General features: G+C 35.3%; 1 protein-coding gene across 2 annotated transcripts; it reads left to right on the forward strand.

The window, feature by feature from the left end:
• The first annotated feature begins 1233 nt into the window (after positions 1-1233).
• Positions 1234-23251, forward strand: STX2 (syntaxin 2). Of its 2 annotated transcripts, XM_067307393.1 has the most exons (11): positions 1234-1344; positions 7271-7342; positions 9499-9598; positions 12868-12942; positions 14342-14415; positions 14621-14729; positions 16334-16407; positions 16519-16656; positions 18143-18253; positions 19607-19734; positions 21160-21230. In XM_067307393.1, exons 1-10 carry the CDS (start codon positions 1315-1317, stop codon positions 19688-19690), a joined length of 867 nt encoding a protein of 288 aa, XP_067163494.1. In that variant the 5' UTR covers positions 1234-1314; the 3' UTR covers positions 19691-19734; positions 21160-21230. The 2 variants fall into 2 exon arrangements, with proteins under 2 accessions (XP_067163494.1, XP_067163495.1); XM_067307394.1 differs by lacking the exon at positions 19607-19734 and having other exon boundaries at positions 21160-23251.
• Positions 23252-23628: the final 377 nt, after the last annotated feature.

Consider the following 23628-nt stretch of genomic DNA (forward strand, 5'->3'; position numbering starts at 1 on the left):
TAAAGACAACTAAGAAAATATGTATCATTATTGGATTATTATGGCCAGCATCCAAAATTAACATTTTTAGAAATTACATTTGCTAAACATATAAACTTGGAGATAAAATCTATATATGATAGACCTGAGATACTAACTAATAATTATAGGTAATGGACTATAGTTTGAAGTAGTAGTTGCTAGCAAGCACCTAAGAAAAAGAAACAAGACCACTAAGGACTTTATGCCTTCTATGGTATGTCCATGCTGTTTCCTAGAATCTCCCAGGCCTTTAAAGCATATCTGTTATTGCATTGATTTAGGACTTTGGCAAAATCCTTAATCTGTTCTCCTGTGACGCTTTGTGGTCATTGTTTTTGGTGTTTTACCCGAGACCATAAACTCACTAAAAGGCAATGTTTCTCAGCACATTTTAGTCGAATGGTGGAAAAAAAAAGTCCACAGCTCATCTTCTGTTCCACAGAATGAGTGTGCAGCTTTTACTTTCCTGTCATTATGTGGATCATTCTTAGATGCTCTCGGAATGACTAGCAAGCCACAGTTTAACATTACGGAACAGCAAAGGGAAGTGCCTGTGGCCTGTGATGAGCAGAACTGTCAGTAAGGAGAGGAAACAGTCTGTTCACTTTTTGAACTAAGCATGAATTGCATGAAGTCTGATTGCAGCCTGCACACATCACATACCAGAGAAGAATAAAATACAACTGAAAAGTAACCATATCGCAACTTTTTACAATTCTTTCTCTCACGATAGTCTCCCCAAATTTTGTGTTGTTGTAACGTCTAGCAGCACTGCTTGCTGGGGGTGGGAACCCCAAGAGTCGGCTCTCGGGCACCGAGCACGCCTACCTTCGGGAGCGCCCGCCTTGAACAAGCCTGCGGCGACGCGCTGCGCTGCGCGCCGCCGCCTCCCCGACCGCTCCCACGTGCCGCCCTGCAAACATTAGCGCAGCAGCCCGCTCCCCCTCGGCCCCGCCCAGCTGCTCGGCCCCGCCGTGACGTCACTCCCGGGGGACGGGTGCCCCGCCCGGCCACTCCGCGCGGCCGCGCCCGGGGATTTGCATCGCTGCCCCCGCCCCCTTCCCCCGCGGCGCATGCGCGGAGCGGGGCCGCCGCTGCCGCGACTGTGGGCGGGGGCGTGGCAGCTGCCCCTCGCACCGCGGAAGGAGAGCGGGGAGGTGGCGCGGCCCGGCCCGGCCGAGGAGGGGCCGAAGGAGAGCGGGGGGGCGGGCGGCGGGCCAAGCGCAGCCGGCCCTCTGCAGCGGGCGAGGAGCAGCCGGGGGCGCCTCGGGGAGGCGCTGAGCGGCTGCGGGGATGAAGGACCGGCTGGCCGACCTGGCAGAGGTGAGGGCTGGGGCGGGGGTCGCCGGGCAGGTGGGCGGCGGGGAGCTCGGAGAGGGGGGAGGCCCCCCGGGCAGGGGGAGGGGGCGCCGCCCGAGGTAACGGTCAGCGGCGGGAACGCTGATGTTCCGTTGCCGGCTGCGCCGAGGCAACGCCTGGGCCCCGTCCCTGGGGGCAGGGAGGGTCCGAGCTGCCGCACGCTGTTTTCCAGCTCCCTCCGCGGGGAGGAGGAGAACTTCCTCCCCGGGGATGGGAAGGCGCTTCTGAGCCTCGGGATTCTTGCAGCAAACTTCAAGCGCCTCCGACTTCTTATAGGTTAATTTCTCCCTCCTCTTCCTGATCTCCAGCACGCTTTAAATATTAATATTCTGAATGACGGATAAACTGGGGAAACTCATTTTGTTTTCGAACTGTCCACGGTGTAGTGGGATAGATTATCTGCTTTGGAGCTGTTTAACCAGTAATACGTTCATCAGCAAATAAAGCTATCTGCGGATCCTGTTTTGCGTGTGTTTACAAAATGGTAGTTGGAAATGTTTATTCGTTTTTTTTTCTTTCCCTTATTCGCGCTTTAAAAGCAGTATCCTTAAAAAAGAAGGGAGAGTTGGAGGGAAGTACTGCGTTGTCTGTTTTCAACAGGACGTGGCTTGATCAAAATAAAAGAATATTTGACTTTATTCTAAGGAGAAATGAAATTGGAGAGCACACAGGGGTCTCTCTAATAGTTTTAGGACTCCACATATATGTAGGAGTTGCCCTGTGCTGAGGTATGTACAGATTTGTGGCTTATTTGTCTTAAAATTAAATTCATATCTTATGGTCCAGAAAATACATTTTAGAAGCTCTATGTTTCTGCAGTAGGATTACTAGTCTCTCTGCCTTCCTCTCCAAAAGGGTGGATTGGCATTTGAAAAGTTTTTTGCATAATTAGGTTACAGTGTCTTTACCAGGAAAGATACATAAGAGTCATGCCAAAGAAAAGTTTATTTTCTTTCAGGTATACTTCTCCTATTTCCTGTTTCTAAACTAGTCCAGGTTGTAGGAATATGTGCACTCTTTCCAGGAAAAGGAAGCACCAAATGATCTGAATTTGCTTTTTAATTTATAATCTTAAACATGTAGCCTTCTCTGACTGCGGAGAAGCAGCAGTGGTCTGTCTTTGATTTAAAAAATAAAAATCATTCGCTTAGATATTGTTAGAAGCTTTTAAAATAACTGTGTACATAGGGGTTTCTAGGCCAGCTTTAGTATTTGTCATCTAAAAGCACCATTGCTGCAAACTACTTCTTTAATCGTAAACACAGTGGTCAGTATTTTCAGGTGCTTCATATGTTCAAGAGTAAAATTGAGTTTTACAGCCTGTAAAACTCAACAACTAGCAAAGGGACCTAAAATTAAGGTTTTCTTCTAACTAGAGCAAAGTGAAGGCAATATTGAGTGAAGGCAGAAACTATCAAAGATCCAACTTATGTTTTATTACTTGAAAGCGTGCTGTCAGCAACAAGTTTAGAGAAGTTACATACCAGAGGAGATGGCCTTTGTAAAACTTGATATCCACAGGGAATTCATTGAAGTAGCATCTACAATCTTGCTTCTTTATCTGAAATATCAAAAGAGATGAAATTTTGGTGAAGTGAAAGATTTTTCTTTACTACTATAAACACTTTGAACAGTGACTCTTTCCTTGATCATACTTAGATAAAATTGTTTTGAAAAGGAATAAATAATCTCTAGAAATAATGCAAACTGCATTAACATTTATTTGCCTATTTGCCAAACCATTTTGGTCTAATTAGTATAGTTGCACTGTATTTTATTTGGCAAAATCATTAAGTAAAGGGTAGTGTTTGTATGTTGCAGTTTTTAAACAGGCCTGGGCCTCCAGGATCTTCAGGAATTACTAAGCTTTTGCCTTAATGTGAGAGTGTTATTTTGTATTAAATTGATTATATCTTATACAAAAGCTACCTCCATCCTGTTTCCTTAAAAGACTTGATACGCTGCACTAAGAGGTCGTAGCACTTTAACCAGTCCACACTTTAAATAAATGCAGTACTCCCTTAAGAAGAAATATACATTTAAGTTTACAATTTCCGTGTTCCTGAATCGTAATTGACAGCAAGAAAAATATTTTGCCACTTAGAGTGGATTTTTTTTTCTTAGATTTATCTTTATAAAGAATAGTGAGAAATGTTACTTATTCATGTTCATGCTCCATTGACATGTGAAACTATCTTTACTTGTGGATACTTTCATTCATACACTGTATCAGACAGTTAAATAGTGCTAAAATACTTTCTGGAAAGAGAAACTGGTGTAGACATGCAGATAATTTTGCTTCCTATTATTTCTCAACTAGGAAGAGTCTTGCAATGTACACACATTTTCAGAAGATAACAGCCTTACGTTTATTTGTTCACTTTTGAGGGGTTATTTTCATGTCTTGTTTCCAAATTATTCTGTGCAGGCCTATATGAACAACTTTTAGCTGTTTGAACTGTTGGCTCTCTTTTGTATTCCTTTAATACAATTGACTGGCCAATTCATCAAGTCCCAGGTGGATTTTGGTAGTTTTTAGCCAAAACGAGTGTAAGATTAAAATGAGAATAAAAAGTTTTACCTAATCCAGTATGATGTTTTCAATAGTGGTCAATAGTGGATACATAGCAAAGAACAGAACAGCAAAACAAGCACGCAGCAATGATTCCCTGGCCTGTTCTCCTAGCCTTCAATGGTTTGCAGTTTGGGGTTACAAGACCACCTTAAAATGACTGTTAATATTTTAAAGAGCTATAGGATCTGTGTTTTGACAGTAAGTTCAGCACATCTAGCCAGTGTCAGGTATTAAAAACAGATGTCCTTTTAAAGGTCTGTTAATAAAAAGTTCAAAATTTTTTTGTTATACCATTTAAAGAAGATGTACAATATAAACCTTCTCTGCCTAAGCAAATTTGATGTTTACAATAACTTGAACAGAACTGCACTGATTTTTGTGAACTAACTCCTGTGCATTCACTTAATGCCCCCAAAGCTCAGTTTAGGAATGGGGTAAAGAACCACAAAGTCACAACACTTAAAATTGGTAGAATTGTAGTAGTAAGGAAAAACTGCAAAAGGAGCTTTTTCAGAGGGAGGAAAAAAGTTACTGAGTTGCTGCTTTTGAGTTCATTTTTTACATTAATCTTTGTTTAAGCACAGAATCTTCTAACAATGAGCTGTGAGTTTTCCATGCCATAACAGCATCAAGTTGTTTCCTATGGTTGGTCCCCATATGATCTTTTTCTATGTTGTGCAGTAATGCTACTAACATGCATGATTGACCTGCCAAAGGTGCCTGACAGATCTGGTTGGCCCTCAGTAAGGGAAAAGGCTCACAACTTGTGATAAAGAAAATGTTTTGAAAGACTGATGCTGTAAGGAAAAACTGGAAACCTGTGTGCTCATGGTCAGGAGTGCACCTAACACACAGATTCAGTGACGTTTAGATCAATACCTCTGGTGTCATAAATTTTCTAATAAAAAGTATTTGAATAGAAGAGGCTGGGAAAACTTTAAATTTAATGTAGAAGATGTCATGTAAAAATGGTAGTCTGTTAAAAGATAGACTTTCATATGAAAAAAAATTTCTACATTTTATTAAAATATGTAAGTAAAAGAAGATTACTTGAATAACAAAAGCAATCACTTAATGGAAACAGGCAACCATAAAGGCTATTTTCGGTGTTGTCAGCATTACTTCCTTTTATGCCCATCTAGTTCACTGAATAATGTGGGAGCGTGTGTGTACAAGAGAGCTAAGCTACAGTTTGCAGGGGTAGCTGTGAATCTGGCATTTGCTGTCCCTCAGATGCTTTTTTTTTTTTTGGTATGCCAAATAACTTTATGCAGCATAGTTTAATTAGCCTGTAAGTTCTCTAGACATTTTTTAAAGGAAATCTTAAAGATTTCTATTATGTATATGCAGCAGTGACAAACCTGCTGCATCCTCAGGGTGGGAGTCGGATGGGACGCTGTGGTACTATTTTAATTGTTTTTATTTCAATTAACTGGTGTAATACAAAATTTTGTTATAAATAATTGGAAATTTCATTCTTTACTCAGTAAATATAAGCAGAAGGTGTTCTTTTCTGTAGCTAATGAAATTATACTTCTTTGAAGTGTAACTCATTCTTAAATATTATAACTGGTAGCTTTCTAGCACTGCAGTCTCTGATATGGGTGGAAATTGCATGATTGACTTCTTTTGGGCACTGTCTTCCTCACTTATTTTCATTAAGCAGGGCTGTTAATCAGCAAAATCTCTAAGGATAAATTCTTTAATGATTGAGTTCCAACAATCACCTCCCCCAAATGAGTCACTGCCTAAGTCTTTGGAGAGATATGGCATTGTGGATGACTGGAGAATGGTGCAGGAGAGCAATAACATCTTAATGTTTTTATTTCAGTTGGGACATTATGGTTCCCCTGAATATGTGTATATATATATATCTCCAGGGCAGGATCCTGTCTAAAGTGGTGTGTCTATGTGTGTGTGTGTGTGTGTGTATATATATATATATATATATATATATATATAAAAAAACCAGATTATTTCTCGCTATAATGTTATCATATAGGGACTTATAGGCTTTTTGAATTTGCAGGGAAAGAACCATCACAACTGTATAAATAATAACTTTCCTTGAAAATGTGGGGTACTCCCTAGTATTTCGATGCTTAGATTATCATTTAAAATAACCTTCTTTATTAGATAATAGCAATGTTTTGACATTGGATTAAACTGCAGAATTGTCATGCAAATAATCCACACCTCATCTAATTTAATAAAACCAGAAGCAAAGGGATTATTGGATAATAGGATCAGGGTTTGAAGAGCAGAAAGTGGATGTTGAAAGATCAAAGGCAGAGGGGCTTGTGAGAAAAAGAAGGTTTGGGCATGAATTTCTTTTAATATTACCTAACCTGTAGTTTGTCTTTTCTATCAGTTAACCCCTAGACTGTATGGTAAAACATAGTAATTAATATTTTTTTCTAATCTTGATTATATGCGGTTCAAACAGTCTGTGTTCTACAGAGTGAGTTAGAAAACATGAAAGCTAGAACTCTGTGCTTTTGTGTGGTGCATGTTAATTCTCTGTTCCTTTGACAAATTTAAATCTTTGTCAAGACTCACTTGTTCTACTAGGCTTGCTCATGGGTTAGGGAAGTATGACTCAGGGGATTTACAGATCTCCAGAGTAACCCTCCCAGTAAGAGTGTGTCATCGGAGCGTCTGTCTCACTGGCTACTGTTCTGAGGATCTCTAGACTGTAATGCATGTACAGTTTAGTATAGCATAATTCTATCTAAATCAGTGTGGAATGTGATCATTGAAAGTACCCAAGAGCAAAAAGTAGTAAGCAGATGTTGATAGCTTTTGTTCTGCAGGTTTTCTTTAGATGCTTGGCTCATTACATCACAAGTCAGAAAATCTTCAACACCACTTTTGGTATTTCTTTGAGAGGATTTGATATATTGTCTCTAAGTATTGGTGAAACTGAGTATTATTTTCAGTTCACACGGGACTAACTGGATGCATCTTTATGCTGTGAGAGAGCATTTGTATATTTTTTGTGCTAATTTGTATTTTAATAATTTTTATGACAACTAATGAAAACTTTAAAATCCCCAATAGACTTATTCTGTCCTGAAGTTGTTTACAGAGGAGTACATGCCCTAGCATTCACAACTTCATGGTAGTCAGGTGACTTCCTTTGACCTCTCTGCTTATTTGTCCTTAGATTACAGTCCTCACAAGAAGAAAACTTCCTTTTTGACCTTGCAGACTATCAACAAAAATATATATGCAGTAGCAATGTGGAAGAAGTCTCAGTGGTCTCAGAACAGAAACCTGAGTTTTATTTCATTGATTTGTTTTGCTGTTTTTTAGTGTAAAAGAAATGAAGATGGAGAGACAGTTATTGTTGAAAAAGACCATTTCATGGATGACTTTTTCCAGCAGGTAAAGTTGTATAGATTTCACCATGCTTTAAAGACTTGCAGCATTTTTTTTCTCCTTGTCGCAATATTCTTAATTAAATTCAAGTTTATTTCCCCTCTCCCCCAATAATATACTGCGCAATATGCTAAAACAAATGATGGTAAGGTTTTAACTCTTTTGCTTGTTTATTTCAGGGTATTTTCTGTCTTCACTGCAGTCATAAAAATGTGTTATGCCCTGTTTATGAGGAATTTGCTTAAAGAATTTTAAAATCTCTTCTAGTAAGAAGAATAGTGGCATTTAAGTTGTTGGCCATTTGGAATCTATTTGCTATTAAAAATAATCCTGTTTAAAAAAATAATAACTATTTGACATTTAGCTGACATTGCTTGTAATGTTAGTGATCAGTTTATTTTAAAAATAATTGCAGATTGGATAACTGACAGAACTGTAGCAATATAGTTTTGCCCTAGAAATATGTATCAGTTTTCACTCTTTATAGTAGTGTCTGCCCGTTTAATCTGCTCTTGCTATGTGAGGAGTAATAAAAAGAGAATTTTGTGATGTTTACTTCCAGTATCCTACAGAATAGCTTCTATTTCAATAGAAGCTTTCTATTTCATAGCTTTTAAACATAAGAGAATTTGTACTTCTGACATGTCATAGGCAGCTGATAGTTTATGATGTTAAGAAATGACTGCATTTAGAAGAGCTTCCATGGAACTTATAAGCTTATCACTGAGCATGTTTATATATACATGGGCTGTTAAAATTGCAAGAATATTTAAAAGGAAAAGAATCTTGAGTAGGTTGGTTGACTAGTCAGGAAGATGTTATTTAGAGTTGTATAACTAAATGTGATAAGAGTACGTTCTGAATTCTCTAAAAACAGAAAAAAGATATTTATGCTATCTCTACAAGAACATGCATCTTTTTCACTGGAACCTGTACTGAAAATGGTTCTGAGTTCTGTTTAGAAACTTATGCCTCATGCTGATTTGCAGCAAGGAATGAAAAGGAAGAACTTATGTATGCAGTTGACATTTTATGTAAAATGCACTGCACTCAAATTTGGAATTCTAAATTTACAATAATATTTGTCAGTTTTAGTAGGGAGCTATCTGATTTATTAATCTGCCAGATTACTGCACTTAAGGTTTCTCCTTCAGACATAAATTTAGCTAAATGTTTCTCGATGCTTCTGTGAAAAAAGGGAGGGCAGGGAACCGTTTGGTTGTGAGCAGGAGGATGACCTGTAGAGTATGTGTAGACTTGATCTGTTCAGTATTGGTAAGACCTCAGCTGGAACATTGTAATCATCACAGTTCAAGGAAGATGTGGACCGGTTGGAAAGAGCCTAAGAACTTCAGTAAGAATGCCAAGAGGTCTAGAATATATAATCAATGAGGAAAGACTGAAAGAACTAGGGTGGTTCCAAAGAAGAGTAACTTCCCTCAGCCATTATCAAGTGTGTGAATGCTGAAGGAGGAGATAATGTTTTTCACATCTCTGGTGAATCAGAGAGGTAGTAAAACTCATTTCAGCCAGAAATGCCAGGCTTGTCAGTAGCAAACCTTTCTAAAAGTAAGAATAGTGAACCACTATAATAGCTTGCACAGAGAGGTTGTGGAGACACTGCTTATAGGCCTATGAAATATCTCCTCCTCCCAAAATGTGAGAATATACTGAAATACCTTTTGAGGCCATTTTCAGACTCTTTTTCGTGATTAAGTTTATAATTTTGATGGCAAAGTATGTAGTAGGTACCTGTTATTCCATATTTCATAGTATGGTATATATGATGTTCCTCTCACTTAAATTGTAGTAAAGCTCTTAGAAAAGATTCTGTTTTAACAAATAACTGAGGACTCTGGAGTGTGATTTCTACTGTTTAATGCTTTTCTGAATTGCCTTAGGTATATTGCTATTCAGTCCAGTATAGCATATAAGTACCCATGTGTTTAAAAAAAATAAAATAAATAAAAAACTTGTGTAAGGAGCTGTTTAAATGTCAACACAGGACACAGGCCCCTATACACATGCTGGGATTTCTGTCAGTTACTAATGCTGCAGTAAAATGTTTGAAGATTTTTATTACCAAAAACTTTTTTTAAAAAAGAATCATTCACATGGAATTATTCTAATGCTTTCATTGCCATATCTTTCTCTTCTTTTAGGTTGAAGAACTTAGAAATAATATAGCAAAAATAGCACAAAACGTGGAAGAAGTGAAGAAGCAGCACAGCATTATCCTGTCAGCACCAAATCCTGAAGGAAGTAAGTATCACTTTTTTATTTCATATGTGTCAGTAGATATTTGGAAATTAATTTTGTTTTAGCTATGTATCAGAATAGAACTTCAGAGCAGATATTGAAAAAGCAAAGTTTAATGCAATATATTTCTTTAAATATTTCAGATGAAAACATAATGAAAATTTTTACTTATTTTTCCTTTTTAAATTCTCATTTGAATAAGCATTTTCACAACATTTGTTGCATCATCCACACCAATGCTAGTCTAAAACTTAGCTTAGTGTGGTATATTGAAATTGTGTGTTTTCAGAGACTTGGAGACTACTGCCATTTCTTTTTCTTCTTTTTGAAAATGTGGATGTTGTCAACTGAAGTTCACACGGTGCAGCTGTCACCTTCTTTTTCAGCAGGGGCAGGACCCTGTCTAAAGTGGTATATAGTCCCAGCCAGCTGCTTCAGATAGTAAGGGTTCTATCCTGGAGCTCTATCTTTAGAGGCTGTAACCCCATAGCTGAAAATTAGGGTGTGCTTTCTGAAGAGAGCACTTAAAAGCTCAGGGAAAGTAACCCATACTTAACCCAGAAATATGGGTTCACTCACTTAGTTCAAGGTATGCCTAGGTTTGTGGGATTTTGGGGGGGGAGGGGGTTGTTTCCTTGTTTAGAAAGGATTGGGAAAGATACAGAGATATTTTTGTGGAATATTGCAGCAGTAGCCTAACTTTTAGCTTCTTGTTGGTGAAAACTGAACTTTGGATGTTAACTTTTCCTCTTAATTTGTTTGCCTGTATGTGAATGGGTATATATTTTTGTTCTTGCAAATGATTTTGCAGACTCTTTTTTTTTTTTTGTCTGGCCAATCACATGTGGTCCATGAACCTCAGGTTAATAAAAATTGTGCCTAGAGGAACAAGACCTCACATTGATTTTGACAGCCTATTGATAAAGGAACCATAAGTTAAATTCTGTAATATATTGAATAATTATATTCCTACTATCTAGAGAGTTGTTTAAGAGGAAGCATTTTGAACAGGTAGGGGAAAAATAGTTTGTTAACTTTTTTGATCTATTCTGTTTTAAGAATAAGAGTTTGGAGGAAGGAATAGGCAAAGGAATAGAGATAGGTTTGATTTAAACATGAAAGTACTGTGTTTTGTGTTTTTTGTTTTTTTTGACTCAAACCATAAGTGACCTGTTAATACAATAGTGTGTAATACATAAATGAGAATATTTTGACTGAATAGATGTTTTAACTGCTATTGTGATTGTTTTCCTGAAAGTTGTTCATCAAGTTTATATTCATGTTAAAATAGTTTTCAGGGGCTCTGTAAAGGTTTCAGACCACAGATCTGGCACTTGCCATATCTGCCAAGTCTTAATACAAGCAGTAATACTGTTTCAGCCTGTAATTATCAGCAAGGGACAGCCTGCTCATTATTTTAAAAACTGCCAACACACTTAGTGGAAAATGAATTCACAGGGCCAGTATTTGATGAGAAACTGGATAAAACAGTAGCATTGCATGCATTTTAAAATCTACTTATAAAATTCAGGTGTTCAAAATGTCTCTTACATCGCAAGGGAACATCATCTTCCAAATCCATAGTGATGGCCAAGACATGGGAGTTACTGCCATTGTACTTCAGCCAGCAGAGTGAGGGTTACATAATCTGCAGCAAAGTCAGCTGGGTTCATGTGAATGCTTAAAATCTGTGGTCTGAGCTAATTCATCAACTTGTGTTCGTGCTAAAAACTGTGCTCAATAATGCATCTGAATTGTGTAGGAACATGACATTGCTTGTAAGTAATTTAGGCTCTTGTGAATCTAGTGTCATCAGAACACAAATCTAAGAACAGAAATCTAGCTAAGCTCTTTGTGGGTATTCTGTATAGTGTTCTTCAATATAGGCAGTGCATGGTACAGTTATGTTAATAAGGGAAAGATGCATGGATCTGTGATAAACAACAAAACGTATTTTGAGATGAATCCATATTTTCACTTGATAAACTTCAGTGAACTTTCATTTTGACTAGCAAAAAATATTACCCTGGAAGTGTTATGTTCATTAAAAAAAAAAAAAAAAAAAAGCTTGAAATGTTACCACCTGGTTTAGGTTGTGATTTGGTAGTAACATTTCCCAGGTTTAATGGCCCACCATGACAAATAGAAATCTGATAAAATGATATTATAAATATCTAATTTAAAATACTTACAAGTATCATACATTTTTTCCTCTGAATGATTTCACTGAATGTGATTATGGGATTGCAAGGTTGAGTTACAAACCATCCCTAGCTTATTTGGGTTACATTTAGTTCAATATTCAAGTTTTTGAGGAATTTGCATTTAATGATGATGTTGGCAATGCAAGTTTTTTTTTTATTGCTGATGTCAAAAAATCTTTTTAATGCAAAGACATCTTTTTTGATAAGATATAATTGCTCCAAGGAAAAATTGAAGTGGTGCAGCCTCCACCACCACAATGGCCAGTCCGGATTTCCTGGTTCCCCTTTTAAGTTGCTTCTTTGGGCAACAGCAGCTTTCCTCCAAGTGCTAATGGTTGCCCCTGCACAAACAGGTGCTGCTAAATTGATTTTTCTCTGTCCACCACAGATTGCTGAGAGAAAAGAGTAGGGGCAGCTGTAAACTAGTAAAGCAGGATGAATGTCACCAGGGAGTTAAGATCAAAGAACTGATACGAGGAACAAACAGAGAGGTACCACAGCGATAAACTCGGAATCAATAAGAGTAATTTGTGGTCTCCTAGTTTTTTCCAGAGTACAACAAAATGGCTAACAAACCCAAACACTAGCCTCACTTTTTTAAAATGGTTTACCCAATGGCACGGGAGAATGAAATGAATTGTCCAAATTAATTCAGCAAATGAGTCCATAATATGGTAACAATGCCAGTTTAAAAAGTTCCTGTTGCCATCTTGCCCTTACAGTTGGGTGATATGTTGCAGTGCGAGGTTGGGAGTCAGTGACCATGCTAGTTGGAACATCTTAAGCCGATGTTATGAAACTAGGCCTAAAAATCATATCTCTTTGTCTCCCAGTTCATTTTTTTCAATTGAATAAGATTCCTGGGAGTGAATGTTTGCATTTGCAGGTTGTTTTTCTAAAAATTATACCTTTCTTAATGATCATACTCATGTCACTTACCAACTACTTCATTTCCCCTGGTCATAGTTAGTAAGTGTCTAGAGATGATGACTTGAATGTCTTCCAAAAGAGAGATTTAATGATTTGTTATCAATAACTAATGGTTCTGAAAAAATTAATTTTTTAAAGGAACAAAGGAAGAACTCGAAGAATTAAATGAAGAAATAAAGAAGACTGCTAATAAAATCCGAGCCAAGCTAAAGAGTAAGTAGGGAGGAGAAATAGAATTGCCATCAAACATAACACTCCTAATATCCTAAATACATGTTATATACTCCTTGCATTGTAGCTGAAATTCTAAAGTTTAACAGCGCTATTATATATGCATAAATAGTATTGTATGCCTCTTTCCTGGTAGTCCCCAAATTTTAAGAAAATGCAGTGTATGGTTTATTATTTTAATCACTTTAACACTGAGTCCTGAATACAAAATTTTCAACTTTTTGTTTCAGTGTTTATGCAGGCTTGTTTTTTGTCTCTATTTGTTGTAAGAGTTCCAGACTCAGCTTGATACAGTTCTGTTGGTACTGGAAAAGACAAGTGCTATAAGTAATGATCAGAGCTCCGGATTTAGCAGGCTTGGCATGCTTCTATCTTCCTCAGTTTCATATTCAAACTAGGACCCCAAACCCATACCTTATTTTTCTTTACATTCCTGCTATAGAGTCTACCCTCTTATGCAAACGAGGACCCTTTTTTCCTTTGTTTTTTCTGAACATAACCATTAGAGATCACGAGCTTACTGCATTCCTCCTGTTTTTCCTATAGTGCCTCTTCCATGTACCCAAGGATCTTGCCCCATGATCTAAGCATTATAGCTGAACCCCATTCTCCTATAATTTACCTTTCCAAAAGAAACAGACAAACAACTAATGTACAGCTAATTTCACTAACATAGTGTCCTCTACTTCATCCCTCCTTGGCATGCTTCTCAGCTGAAAAATACAGGTCTCAGCACTGCGTAGTTTGTGGAGCAATACAAAGAGCTTGTTTACTTGGAGAAATAACCTAGAAAATTACAATGTGAAGTAATTTCTCTGTGTGGAAATGTATTCTGCAACTGAAATGCCATTTTTTGGTCATACTGTGTTTTGGAAGAAGTTTAACTGCAAAAGACAGTCTGCATGGCATAAATGTCTACATAGGGAATTGCTTTTAAATTCAGACTAGCTAATTTTGCTGTGGTTTTACTCTGTGGGCATGTCCTTAATTGTTCGTTGGTTTTAAAATGTGTTGACTGTTTGAATGTTACTAGAATACAACTAGTATATGCTTTTGTTCTGTTAGACTTCCATAAGCACTAGGATATGGTGTTTATCATATAAACTGTAGGAGCAACCTATTTTGTTAGACTTTTTGAAATGTGTTGAGGTTAATAGACAGCTGTCTGTCTCTTAAGAGTATTCAATCAATTACTCTGTTTTAAGATCTGTACCAACTGTAGTAATTTTTGAATTAAAAAAAAAAAACACAAGAAAAATTAAACCTTGTTTGCATGGGGATTATATATCCAAAAAGTGATAATTAGTAGTGTTTACAAAGTAACTTTGATCTATACTATTGAGTAACTGAACATTGACTTATATTCTTGTGTTGTTCTTAGCTATTGAACAAAGTTTTGATCAGGGCGAGAATGCTAATCGGACATCAGTGGACCTCAGGATACGAAAAACACAGGTATGATCGTGTAATCGGTTTAAAAAAAATAAAAAGGATTCTTTTACTAAATCAGATAATGAGTTTCACTTTTCTGAAATAGTTTCAGAACTTCATATTCTGTTTTCATGGAAAATTAATACCACTTTCAATGTTGTGCAGTAGCATTTGTTGTATTAAAAAAACAAAAAACTTTGCATATTTTTTTTTAATCTTCAAAAACCAGCACTCGGTATTAGCTCGCAAGTTTGTGGAGGTCATGACAGAATACAACGAGACCCAAATTCTTTTTCGAGAACGCAGCAAAGGTCGGATACAGAGACAATTAGAAATAAGTAAGTGACCTGAATACTACTTATAAAAAGCTGAATTATGTTGTTAGAACCTCCCTTTGTTTCTCATTGCTTAAAGATGGTATAAACCATCATACATCTTGGACATCTTCTTGAAGCATGTGAATGGGAGGGAAAAGAAACAATTCTGTCAGGTGGCATAAACTCTGTTACTCTTCAGAACAGTTGTAAAGACACTGAATGTTCTGTAGCAAGTGTTATTAAAACCATTCCAAAATTAACATGCTAAACAGCACTCTTGTTATGCTGTTTGTGTCAATAAGAACATCCGTTAAATTCAGCTGACATGTCACCAGTGCTGCCATTAGATTAATCGTTTGTTTGCTGATTCACATGAACTTATTCCACCATTCATGATTAGAAAAGCACTGAACTCTTCTCTGAACTACAGTATCCACTCCACTGAGCCCAGAAGGTGTCTAAAACACCCATAACCTCTTGTACCTAAAATTAACCTTTGTGAATATCTCCTGTAAAGATAAATACATATACTGCTTAAATGAAAAATGCAAACAAAAACGTTAGCAAATTGTAAGAGGACTGCCTTTCATGTGCTTCTCTTTTTTTTTTTTTTTCATTTGCTTCTCAGGCTAAGCATGGTTTAACTCAGCCATTTCAGTGAAGTTTATTTGGCAAGTTACACTACTCTCCACCCTTATGTTTGGAGGAGGAAAAAAAAAACAACCCCAAACTAAAAGCTCATTCAAATTAATGCTGTTGTGAATCAGTTTGAGACTTTAGTTTTTCTTTGGCACTAAAAATTTTAAAGCAGGTTTTGCAGCATTCTTGGGTATTAGCATTAGGAAAATATTAAAATTGTAATTTTCACTTGATAGGGCAGAATTATGTAAGGTACTACAAATCCCTGCCCTTCCCATGTAAAATAAATTGCACGTCTGTATATGATGTGTAATCTTTAAAACTGTACAATAGAAATCACTTGCATATGCCATGTAACTTATAACATTTGCATTTGTCTTCTCACTGCAATAGATAGGATTCAGTTTGCATAAACATGCAGAAGTAAATTGTTTGGTGTATTATGAAAAGTAGAAGTGAGAGTGCTCTGTGGGTAATCATTTTCTCTATATGGAATGTGAATAATCCTGTGTTGTTAAAATCCTATTTCTATAAAGATTTCATTCTCTGCCCAAAGCATGGGGGGGAAGTAAATTAGATACCAATGTGACATGATTGAACAGGTGAATATTGAATGCTTTATAAATACTGTATATCTCAAGCTATTCTTTCTGAAGAAAAATACTCCACTGAACAGGGTTCATATGTACATTGTAAATGTATTTGATCAAACTTATCTACCTCTACAAAAAACAAACAAAAAAACCCCACTCCTCAGAATTCTTTTATCCTAACACTGAATCTAGCATACTGGTTTTCTGACTATCACTTGATTTTCCCATATGCAAAATGGTACCTTGGAAGTTCTAAAGACTACCTTGTTTTATCCTGAAAAATACTTGAAATAACTATTTTCCTGAAATTGTTGCCCTTTCTGCAATGGTAAAATTGTATGTTGAATAGTAAATAACTTGATGTTATATGATGTACTGTTATTTTTATCTTAGCTGGAAAGACCACCACTGATGAGGAACTGGAAGAAATGTTAGAGAGTGGTAATCCTTCAATTTTTACTTCCGATGTACGTATTTCTGGTCCAGTAATGTCTGTCATCCATTCTCTTTCTTCTGCTATTTAGATATACATCAACACATACTTGTTTACATCCATATCTTTTTTTGTTCTCTTTAAGATTATATCAGACTCTCAAATTACTAGACAAGCTCTGAATGAAATTGAGTCACGACACAAGGATATTATGAAACTGGAATCTAGCATACGGGAACTACATGAAATGTTTATGGACATGGCTATGTTTGTTGAGACTCAGGTAAACTAAATGCACTTTTATGTAAGTGGGATTTTTTTTCAGTCTTCCTCTTTGAAATATGCAGAAACAATTATATTCAGATAATACAAATGTGTTATTTGCAGTGGTTTTGTAGGTGTAATTTTTTGTTATGTTCTAATCGCAGTGATGTAGATCCTATGAAAATCAGTCACTAAAGGTTTTTTGTTTTGTTTTAGACTAATTACAATCTAGCCAAATGTCTGTACTGATAGTATGTGCTACAGATAACTAAAGTATGCCCAGCTGAAAAGAAAGTCTACTCTAAGTATTTACTTCAATATGCTTATATTGCAAAACACTTGAATATTTTGTGTATGTGTAAGAAAGAACAACTCCTTGAATGTCAGCTAGTATCTTGGAAGCTTGCTTAGGATTCTCACAGACATGGTAATGGACTGCTGTGGTAGAATTAAATGTGCATTAGGAAGGATGCATGCAACCCCTATGTAATACAAAGATATAATTTCTGTTATAACTAACATGAATGTAAAGGGATTGATTGACAAGTCATCCAAGTAGTCTCTTACATTTATAAGATTTATCTTGAGAAGATGATGTATGTGAATTCATGCTATTTTTAGTCTTCAGATACCAGTTTTCTGACTAAAATACTTCTGGTCTTAAAACTATCTGACTTCTGCAGTGAAGTGAAAAGATTAATGTTCAGGAGAGAAACTGTTCAATGTAGGTTGAATTGTCCTGAAAAGGACAATCAATTTAATTGGTTCTAGAAGTCTTATGTTACTTTGATATTAAATTTATAGCCAAGGAAAATAGGTAGCAGTTTTTTAATGAACTAAATATATTTCACATGAAGCTAGAAATGAACAAAAGCTACTTGTGCATCATTCTTTAATGCTTTGCTGTTTACTGCTGCTGATTATTTCTTCTGATGGACAGAAACACAGGTAATAAATCTACCATAATTTTTCACTGATCCTCCATTTCATTACCAAAGTTCATTCACCATAATTAATTTGAACTTGTTATGTACTGGCATTCTAAACCCTCAGTCGCAAGGAACCTTGCTTCCTGAAGTTACTGCTCAGTGTGTGTTTTTAGATACCTGTTAATCTTCTGTCAAAATGGTCAGTTATCCTTGCCTGCTTCCAAGCACATGAGGGTTTTCTGACCTTTTTAATATGTCAATTTTAGATCAGCTGTTAAAACGTACCTCGCTTCTAAAGGTATGTTTTAGGTGTTCAGTATTTTTTTCCTGCAAGAGGGGGAAATGCCTGCCCTGCCTATGACTGTTTCTTGTTGGGTTAGAACTTGGAGACCTTGCTTCGCATTCCCTTTTTTCCATTACATGTCAATGCAGAAAATGTCAGTCGCAATACTTAAAACATACACGTGTTTAAAATAATTCTTAATATTCTATAGCCTTTTTTCTTTTAGATTCATTAAACAAAGCTTCAAGGATTCCTATAATAAAACTTTTTTTTCTTAATAATCTCATTTTAAGGGTGAAATGATCAACAACATAGAAAAGAATGTGATGAATGCATCAGATTATGTGGAGCATGCTAAAGAAGAGACAAAAAAGGCAGTTAAATATCAAAGCAAAGCACGAAGGGTATGCCATCTTTTTGTAACTGTGCTAATGATCATATTAACTTTGCACAATATGAAGTGACCTTCATTTTTAGCTGATTTTGTTGTACTCAGCCCTACAAGATAGAATCAATAAATGTATTTTACTTCTTCGTAGTTGTAGTATTTAAAATTAGATTAGAAAATATGAGAAATGTTTTGATTTCTTCTTTTTTTGTGAAGTTCTTTGAATCTTTCTGTAGCATATACTAATTTATAACAATGCTATAAATGTGTCAATGTGTTGAATTTGTGTGGTAGTTTTAGTATTAAAACTTGGTAGTACCTTTAGAGAACAGAAGTTTATTGTATAATGAGAATAAATAGTAATTCACACACAGCAAAAACTGAACAGTTAAAGTTGTGGTTGCAGAGCAGAAAACCCTTAAAAGAAGGATTAATACATTGTGCTAGTTGATAACTCCACAGGCCCTTTTTATGAATTATTGTGATACCTACAGTTATTCAAGCTCTAAATAAACGTAAATGTTTTTGCGTCTTCAAAACTGGCAAACTTATCAGGATGTGTAGCTATAAAATTACCATGTTAACAGGAAAAATATAATCATTAGTTTTGCTGAAGCAGCATTACTTCTTAGAATTCCATCCATAACCTATTCTTTTTACAGAGGACTGCTTTTTTACCCCTATTGGGGTACAATTGGGGTGATCCTTTCTCTGGAAAGGGTGCGTGTCTTATCTAACTTTTGGGGAATTATGTTTAAAGCAACATTTATGCATTTGCATAAACTGTTTTTATGCCTGAATACCTCTCTTTCCATCAGCCAACCAAATAACATGTTCTGAGGACAAACTATTAAGTAATTTCTTTTTAAATTTTGTAATTGTATGTGCTGGACTGCAGAGTGAATGAAGTGTTCCTTTGACATTATTTCCCCTTTTCAAATGCTTTGAAATTTGCTGAAGCTTTTTACAATGAGGTGGATTTGAGGGAACAGTATATCTATATATAGATAGACAGATATCTACATATATTTAATTTTTTTTAATTTACCTGTAACTGGCATGTTAAGAAGTGTCAGCAATCCTATTTCTTATATATTCATAAACCACAGCTTTTCCTGTTTTGATAGCTGTTGAATACATTTGAAATGAGACAGCTTTTAGGTATTATTCACACTAGTTTACCTGTAAAAACTGTTTAGAAAAATGTTTATAATTATGCATGCAGGAGTATACAGAAAAACTTACCTCAGTTTGACAGTACTGTGAGTTTAATAAAAATGTCTGGATTTAAGAACTGAATATTTTAAAATTTGAAAATTAGTGCAAGTCTTAATATGTTTGATTAAAAAAACCTTATTTTTTTTGACAGAAAATATGGATAATTGTCATTGTGTCATTGGTGTCGATTGCCATAATTGCTCTAATTATTGGTTTGTCTGTTGGTGTTCGGTGATGCTTAGATAACTTCAGCATGCATGCCTTCCTGCCAGTGTGGCAGTAAGTAACTAATCAACTAATTTTGCTCTGACAACTTGCTAAAACAATTATTGTTATACTAACCCTTAATATGTTTACCGTTAGCATTGGGGGTGGACTTGAATTGGTGGGTCTTCTCCATCTGTACTTTAAAGGTTCTATGCATGTGACTCTTGAAAACTGTGACATCTAGTGGTAAGTCAGTAAACTTACAGAATGCAACCATGTTATGTAAGATTTGTCAACAAATAAGAAAAAGTGACAAAACATCCAATTAATGTCTTATAATGCATTCAGTTTTCTTTATATACTGAAAGTTCACATTGGCAAACAGCCTGAAGTAAGATGGAATATTAGTTACACTTGGAGCTTTATCAAATGAGGTTTTCTATGGTTTTAAACAGAACTTTCAAGAAAAATAGCTGCCTAATACCTACAACCCTGAAGCTAACTGTTTTACCTTGCAGGGCATCCTAAAATTTCCTATTTTGAAGCTTTTTTATTTATACTAGACCTGATGAAACAGTCTGATGTAACAGTGTATATATAAAAGGATGTCTGCAAAAGACACTAACCTGAATATGAGGATATGTTTCAGAATTCTCTGATGAACATCTCTCTGGATGTTCAGTCTTTTGCTGTACTAACCTACCATTTCTTGTGGAAAATAACACTTTATCTAGTCAGGCTAAGAAGATAATAGTACTTAACACTCGTGAGTTCAGCAGAAATTCAACTTCTTATATGTAATATCTTGAAAACATGGTTATAAAGTGCTATAGGAGATATCAATTCAGAGAAGTAATCAGAAATTCAATTGTCTCTACTAACATCTTTTTAATATCAAAGTTTTCAGTTATGGTGTCACAGCTACAGTCTTAAGTTTATAGGCAGATAGCAAAATTTACTGTATTATATTGCTGATAGTCAGAAATACCTGACCTGACTTCAGAGTTTGCAAATAGAACACTTTCTTTTCTAAGGTATACGTAATGATAGTTACAAGTTATAGCTATCTGTGTAACATTTCTATATTTTCCTTTATAGAATAATTAGTACCCACATACAATTTCTGTTAGTATCATTAAAGAAATCGATGCAATAGTGAATATTTACTTATGAAGTTAAAATCTGAGATTCCTAACGCTTGCTTACTGCCATTCTCCTTGGATAAATATCTGTAGCCTGCTCAAACCTTCACAATTGGGCAGTTAGTGGTATTCAATAAAGTGTCAGTAAAAACACTATATAGTTAACATAAGTACTGCAAGGAAAAAAAAGACTAACAAATAAAAACTAATGGCAGTAAGTAATTTTAAAAAGAAAATCCAAATACTTCCAATGTTTGGATTATCAGCATTATTAATTTGCTGTCAGTATGCATATATTTAAAGTGTTATATATCTGATGAGGTACATTAATCTAGACTTTTTTCTCTTTTTGCAGAAAGTGATGTTCATAATTATATGTGTAACTGTCTTGCTTCTGATACTCGGGATTATCCTAGCAACAACACTATCATAACAAGCACATTCCAAGAGTTATGAACCTTCAGAAACTCAAAAATTCATCTTCAGTAAAATGAAATATTTGTTGTGAAAGATGCCTTACACTGTTGCATGATAATGACCTATCACTAATGGTTAAAATGAAAAGAAAATCACTCTTAATGTTTGCTCATAAATGAAGATCACAATGAATGAGGATATGTATGGATTTTCATCATAAAGTATACATTTGTAAGACTGAAACTTGTTCTTAATTGTTTTGAACTAAAGTAATTTAATTTTTTTCATATCTCAGTGTTATAAACAGTTTAATTAGGGAGTTAAGAGACAATGAATTTTGACTGTATGGCTTTTTTTCTCTATTGCTAATATAATTCTAATTAAGAATTTTAGTACCGTATCAGTGCTGCTTCTGTTAGCACTCTTGTGAACATTTTTATAAGAGATGTAGCCATGCCTTTAATAACTACTCAGTCACCTTAACCTATCTAAGCTTTATACCTAAAAATTCTTTCTGCAACAACTGCTAAAATATTTTATCCTAAAAGGACTGTTATTCAACTATCTGCCTATTGCATTACTTCTTTTTTAAGCTGCTTTTTTTTTACACTTTCAATTTTTTTCAACATGACTAAGGTTAACTGCTTTAAATATTTCTTTGCCTGTATAATCAGAAAAGTAGTTGTGTTGTTTTGTGGTAAAAGAATGAAATAACAAAGCACACAGAATTTGAACTTTAGCAGGTAATTTTACAAATAATCCTTTTTGTGCAAATGGAACTGATGGATCAGTTTAGCCTTACTGTTCATATGAATACAACAAAATTCACACTTTTTCCTCTATAAAGCCAAATCAAGATTTTATTTTCAGAAGGCTGCTTATGTTGGTGTGTGAATACAGCACATAGGGACAAATGAACCCCCTCAGAAAACTCCCAAATGTAATGCAAACTAAGACACTGATTTGTTATTCAACTTATGAATTATAACATATATGAAGTGTTTTAGTGTATACATATCTGTTATAAAGATAGCTTGCAAAGCTTGGAAGACTTCAAATGTAACCAAATAACTGCATTTAATGTTATAGGTTATTTTTTATTTTATCTTCTGTGTAAAATATTTATCACTTGGATTTTTGATTTCTCATTGTTTAAGAATATCCATGTAGATATGTAGATATATTTACACTATAAGAGAAATAGAGAAAGTATAATGGGTGCCTTCTTAAACAGTCTAAAACTACATTTGTCAATGTTTCCAGATATTATTTCAACTACAGATAATGTTAACTGCAATAACTGTTATAAATGGTTAGAATACTTAAACCTATATTTTGTTGAAAGTGTCTGAGATCAAAGTAACTCACTAAAATATAATTCACTCCTTTTGATTTCCTTCATGAAGTTCAGCAAGGTTTACAATGTGTATCGTATGTATGAATACTCCTGCTTTTGCTGCCCAAATATACTGTGAATATACTGAATCTAATGAGATGTCAAATATGTAGAAAAGCTTATTATTTGTCTTTTGCAAGCCAGCCATAAAGAAGGCTCTTGAAAACCATGAGCTTCTATAATGAACAGATTACTTTACCTCTAAGTCCAGAACACTCACCAATGGTTGTGAGTAGGTTTACGTACAAAGTAAGGAGAGATTGTTTGACTTAACTCATTTTAAGTAAAATATATTTTATTCTATAGTTTTCTAGATTTTTATCAATAAATATTATTTATAGAAATACACAGATTAGTTCAGGGAAAAAAAATCTGTTTTGCTGTCTAATTGCGGGTTATTTAAAATGGCCCCCGAAATAGTCATGTTGAATTTTCTACTTTTAATGCAAGAATTTGCCCAAGCAGACCAGAAATTTGAATAGGCCACTCAATACTTTTTTAATTGTTATATAGCTGCCTCAACAAGTTTGTTTTTTCACATGAACCTCTCGTTTTTTGCTGGGTTTTTTTTTCTGTTAATATTGGGGGGGGAGGAAATCTCTAACCTATGCATTAATAAATTTATCTAAGCAAGTGTCTTGTGACTTTTTATATTTATGATGTTATTGTGATGTGTGTTAATATTTCCAGTAAATGTTTAAATAAGGCTGGTATGTTTTTGTAAACACATGTCCAACAATTGATATCTAGGCCTTAGAGTAGAAGTTTTAATAGTGTGTTTCCTGAAACTCTTAATCAAAAAAAGTGTAGAAATTAGCAAATTAGGTGTAGAGATGATACTGAATAAGTTAATGGGCTTTATTCATTTAAAGTTACTACTCAGAATTTTACTTCGACATTAAACTTGAAAAACATGGGAGTTATTTATTGGAATAAAGCTATTCATGTATTCTCAGAAAGTCCTCCTAGAAGTGCATTTTTCACTATGCAGAATTAAAATAGTAACTTCCT

This window comes from Apteryx mantelli, chromosome 17 (genome assembly GCF_036417845.1).
Source record: "Apteryx mantelli isolate bAptMan1 chromosome 17, bAptMan1.hap1, whole genome shotgun sequence".
NCBI lineage: Eukaryota > Metazoa > Chordata > Aves > Apterygiformes > Apterygidae > Apteryx > Apteryx mantelli.

Bases quoted from the DNA above. Each gene is read 5' to 3' on its own strand.
- STX2 (XM_067307393.1), top strand. From the start codon at position 1,315: ATGAAGGACCGGCTGGCCGACCTGGCAGAG. The intron at 14,416-14,620 runs GTATGATCGTGT...TTCAAAAACCAG, and splicing joins TCAGGATACGAAAAACACAG to CACTCGGTATTAGCTCGCAA. The intron at 16,408-16,518 runs GTACGTATTTCT...GTTCTCTTTAAG, and splicing joins CTTCAATTTTTACTTCCGAT to ATTATATCAGACTCTCAAAT.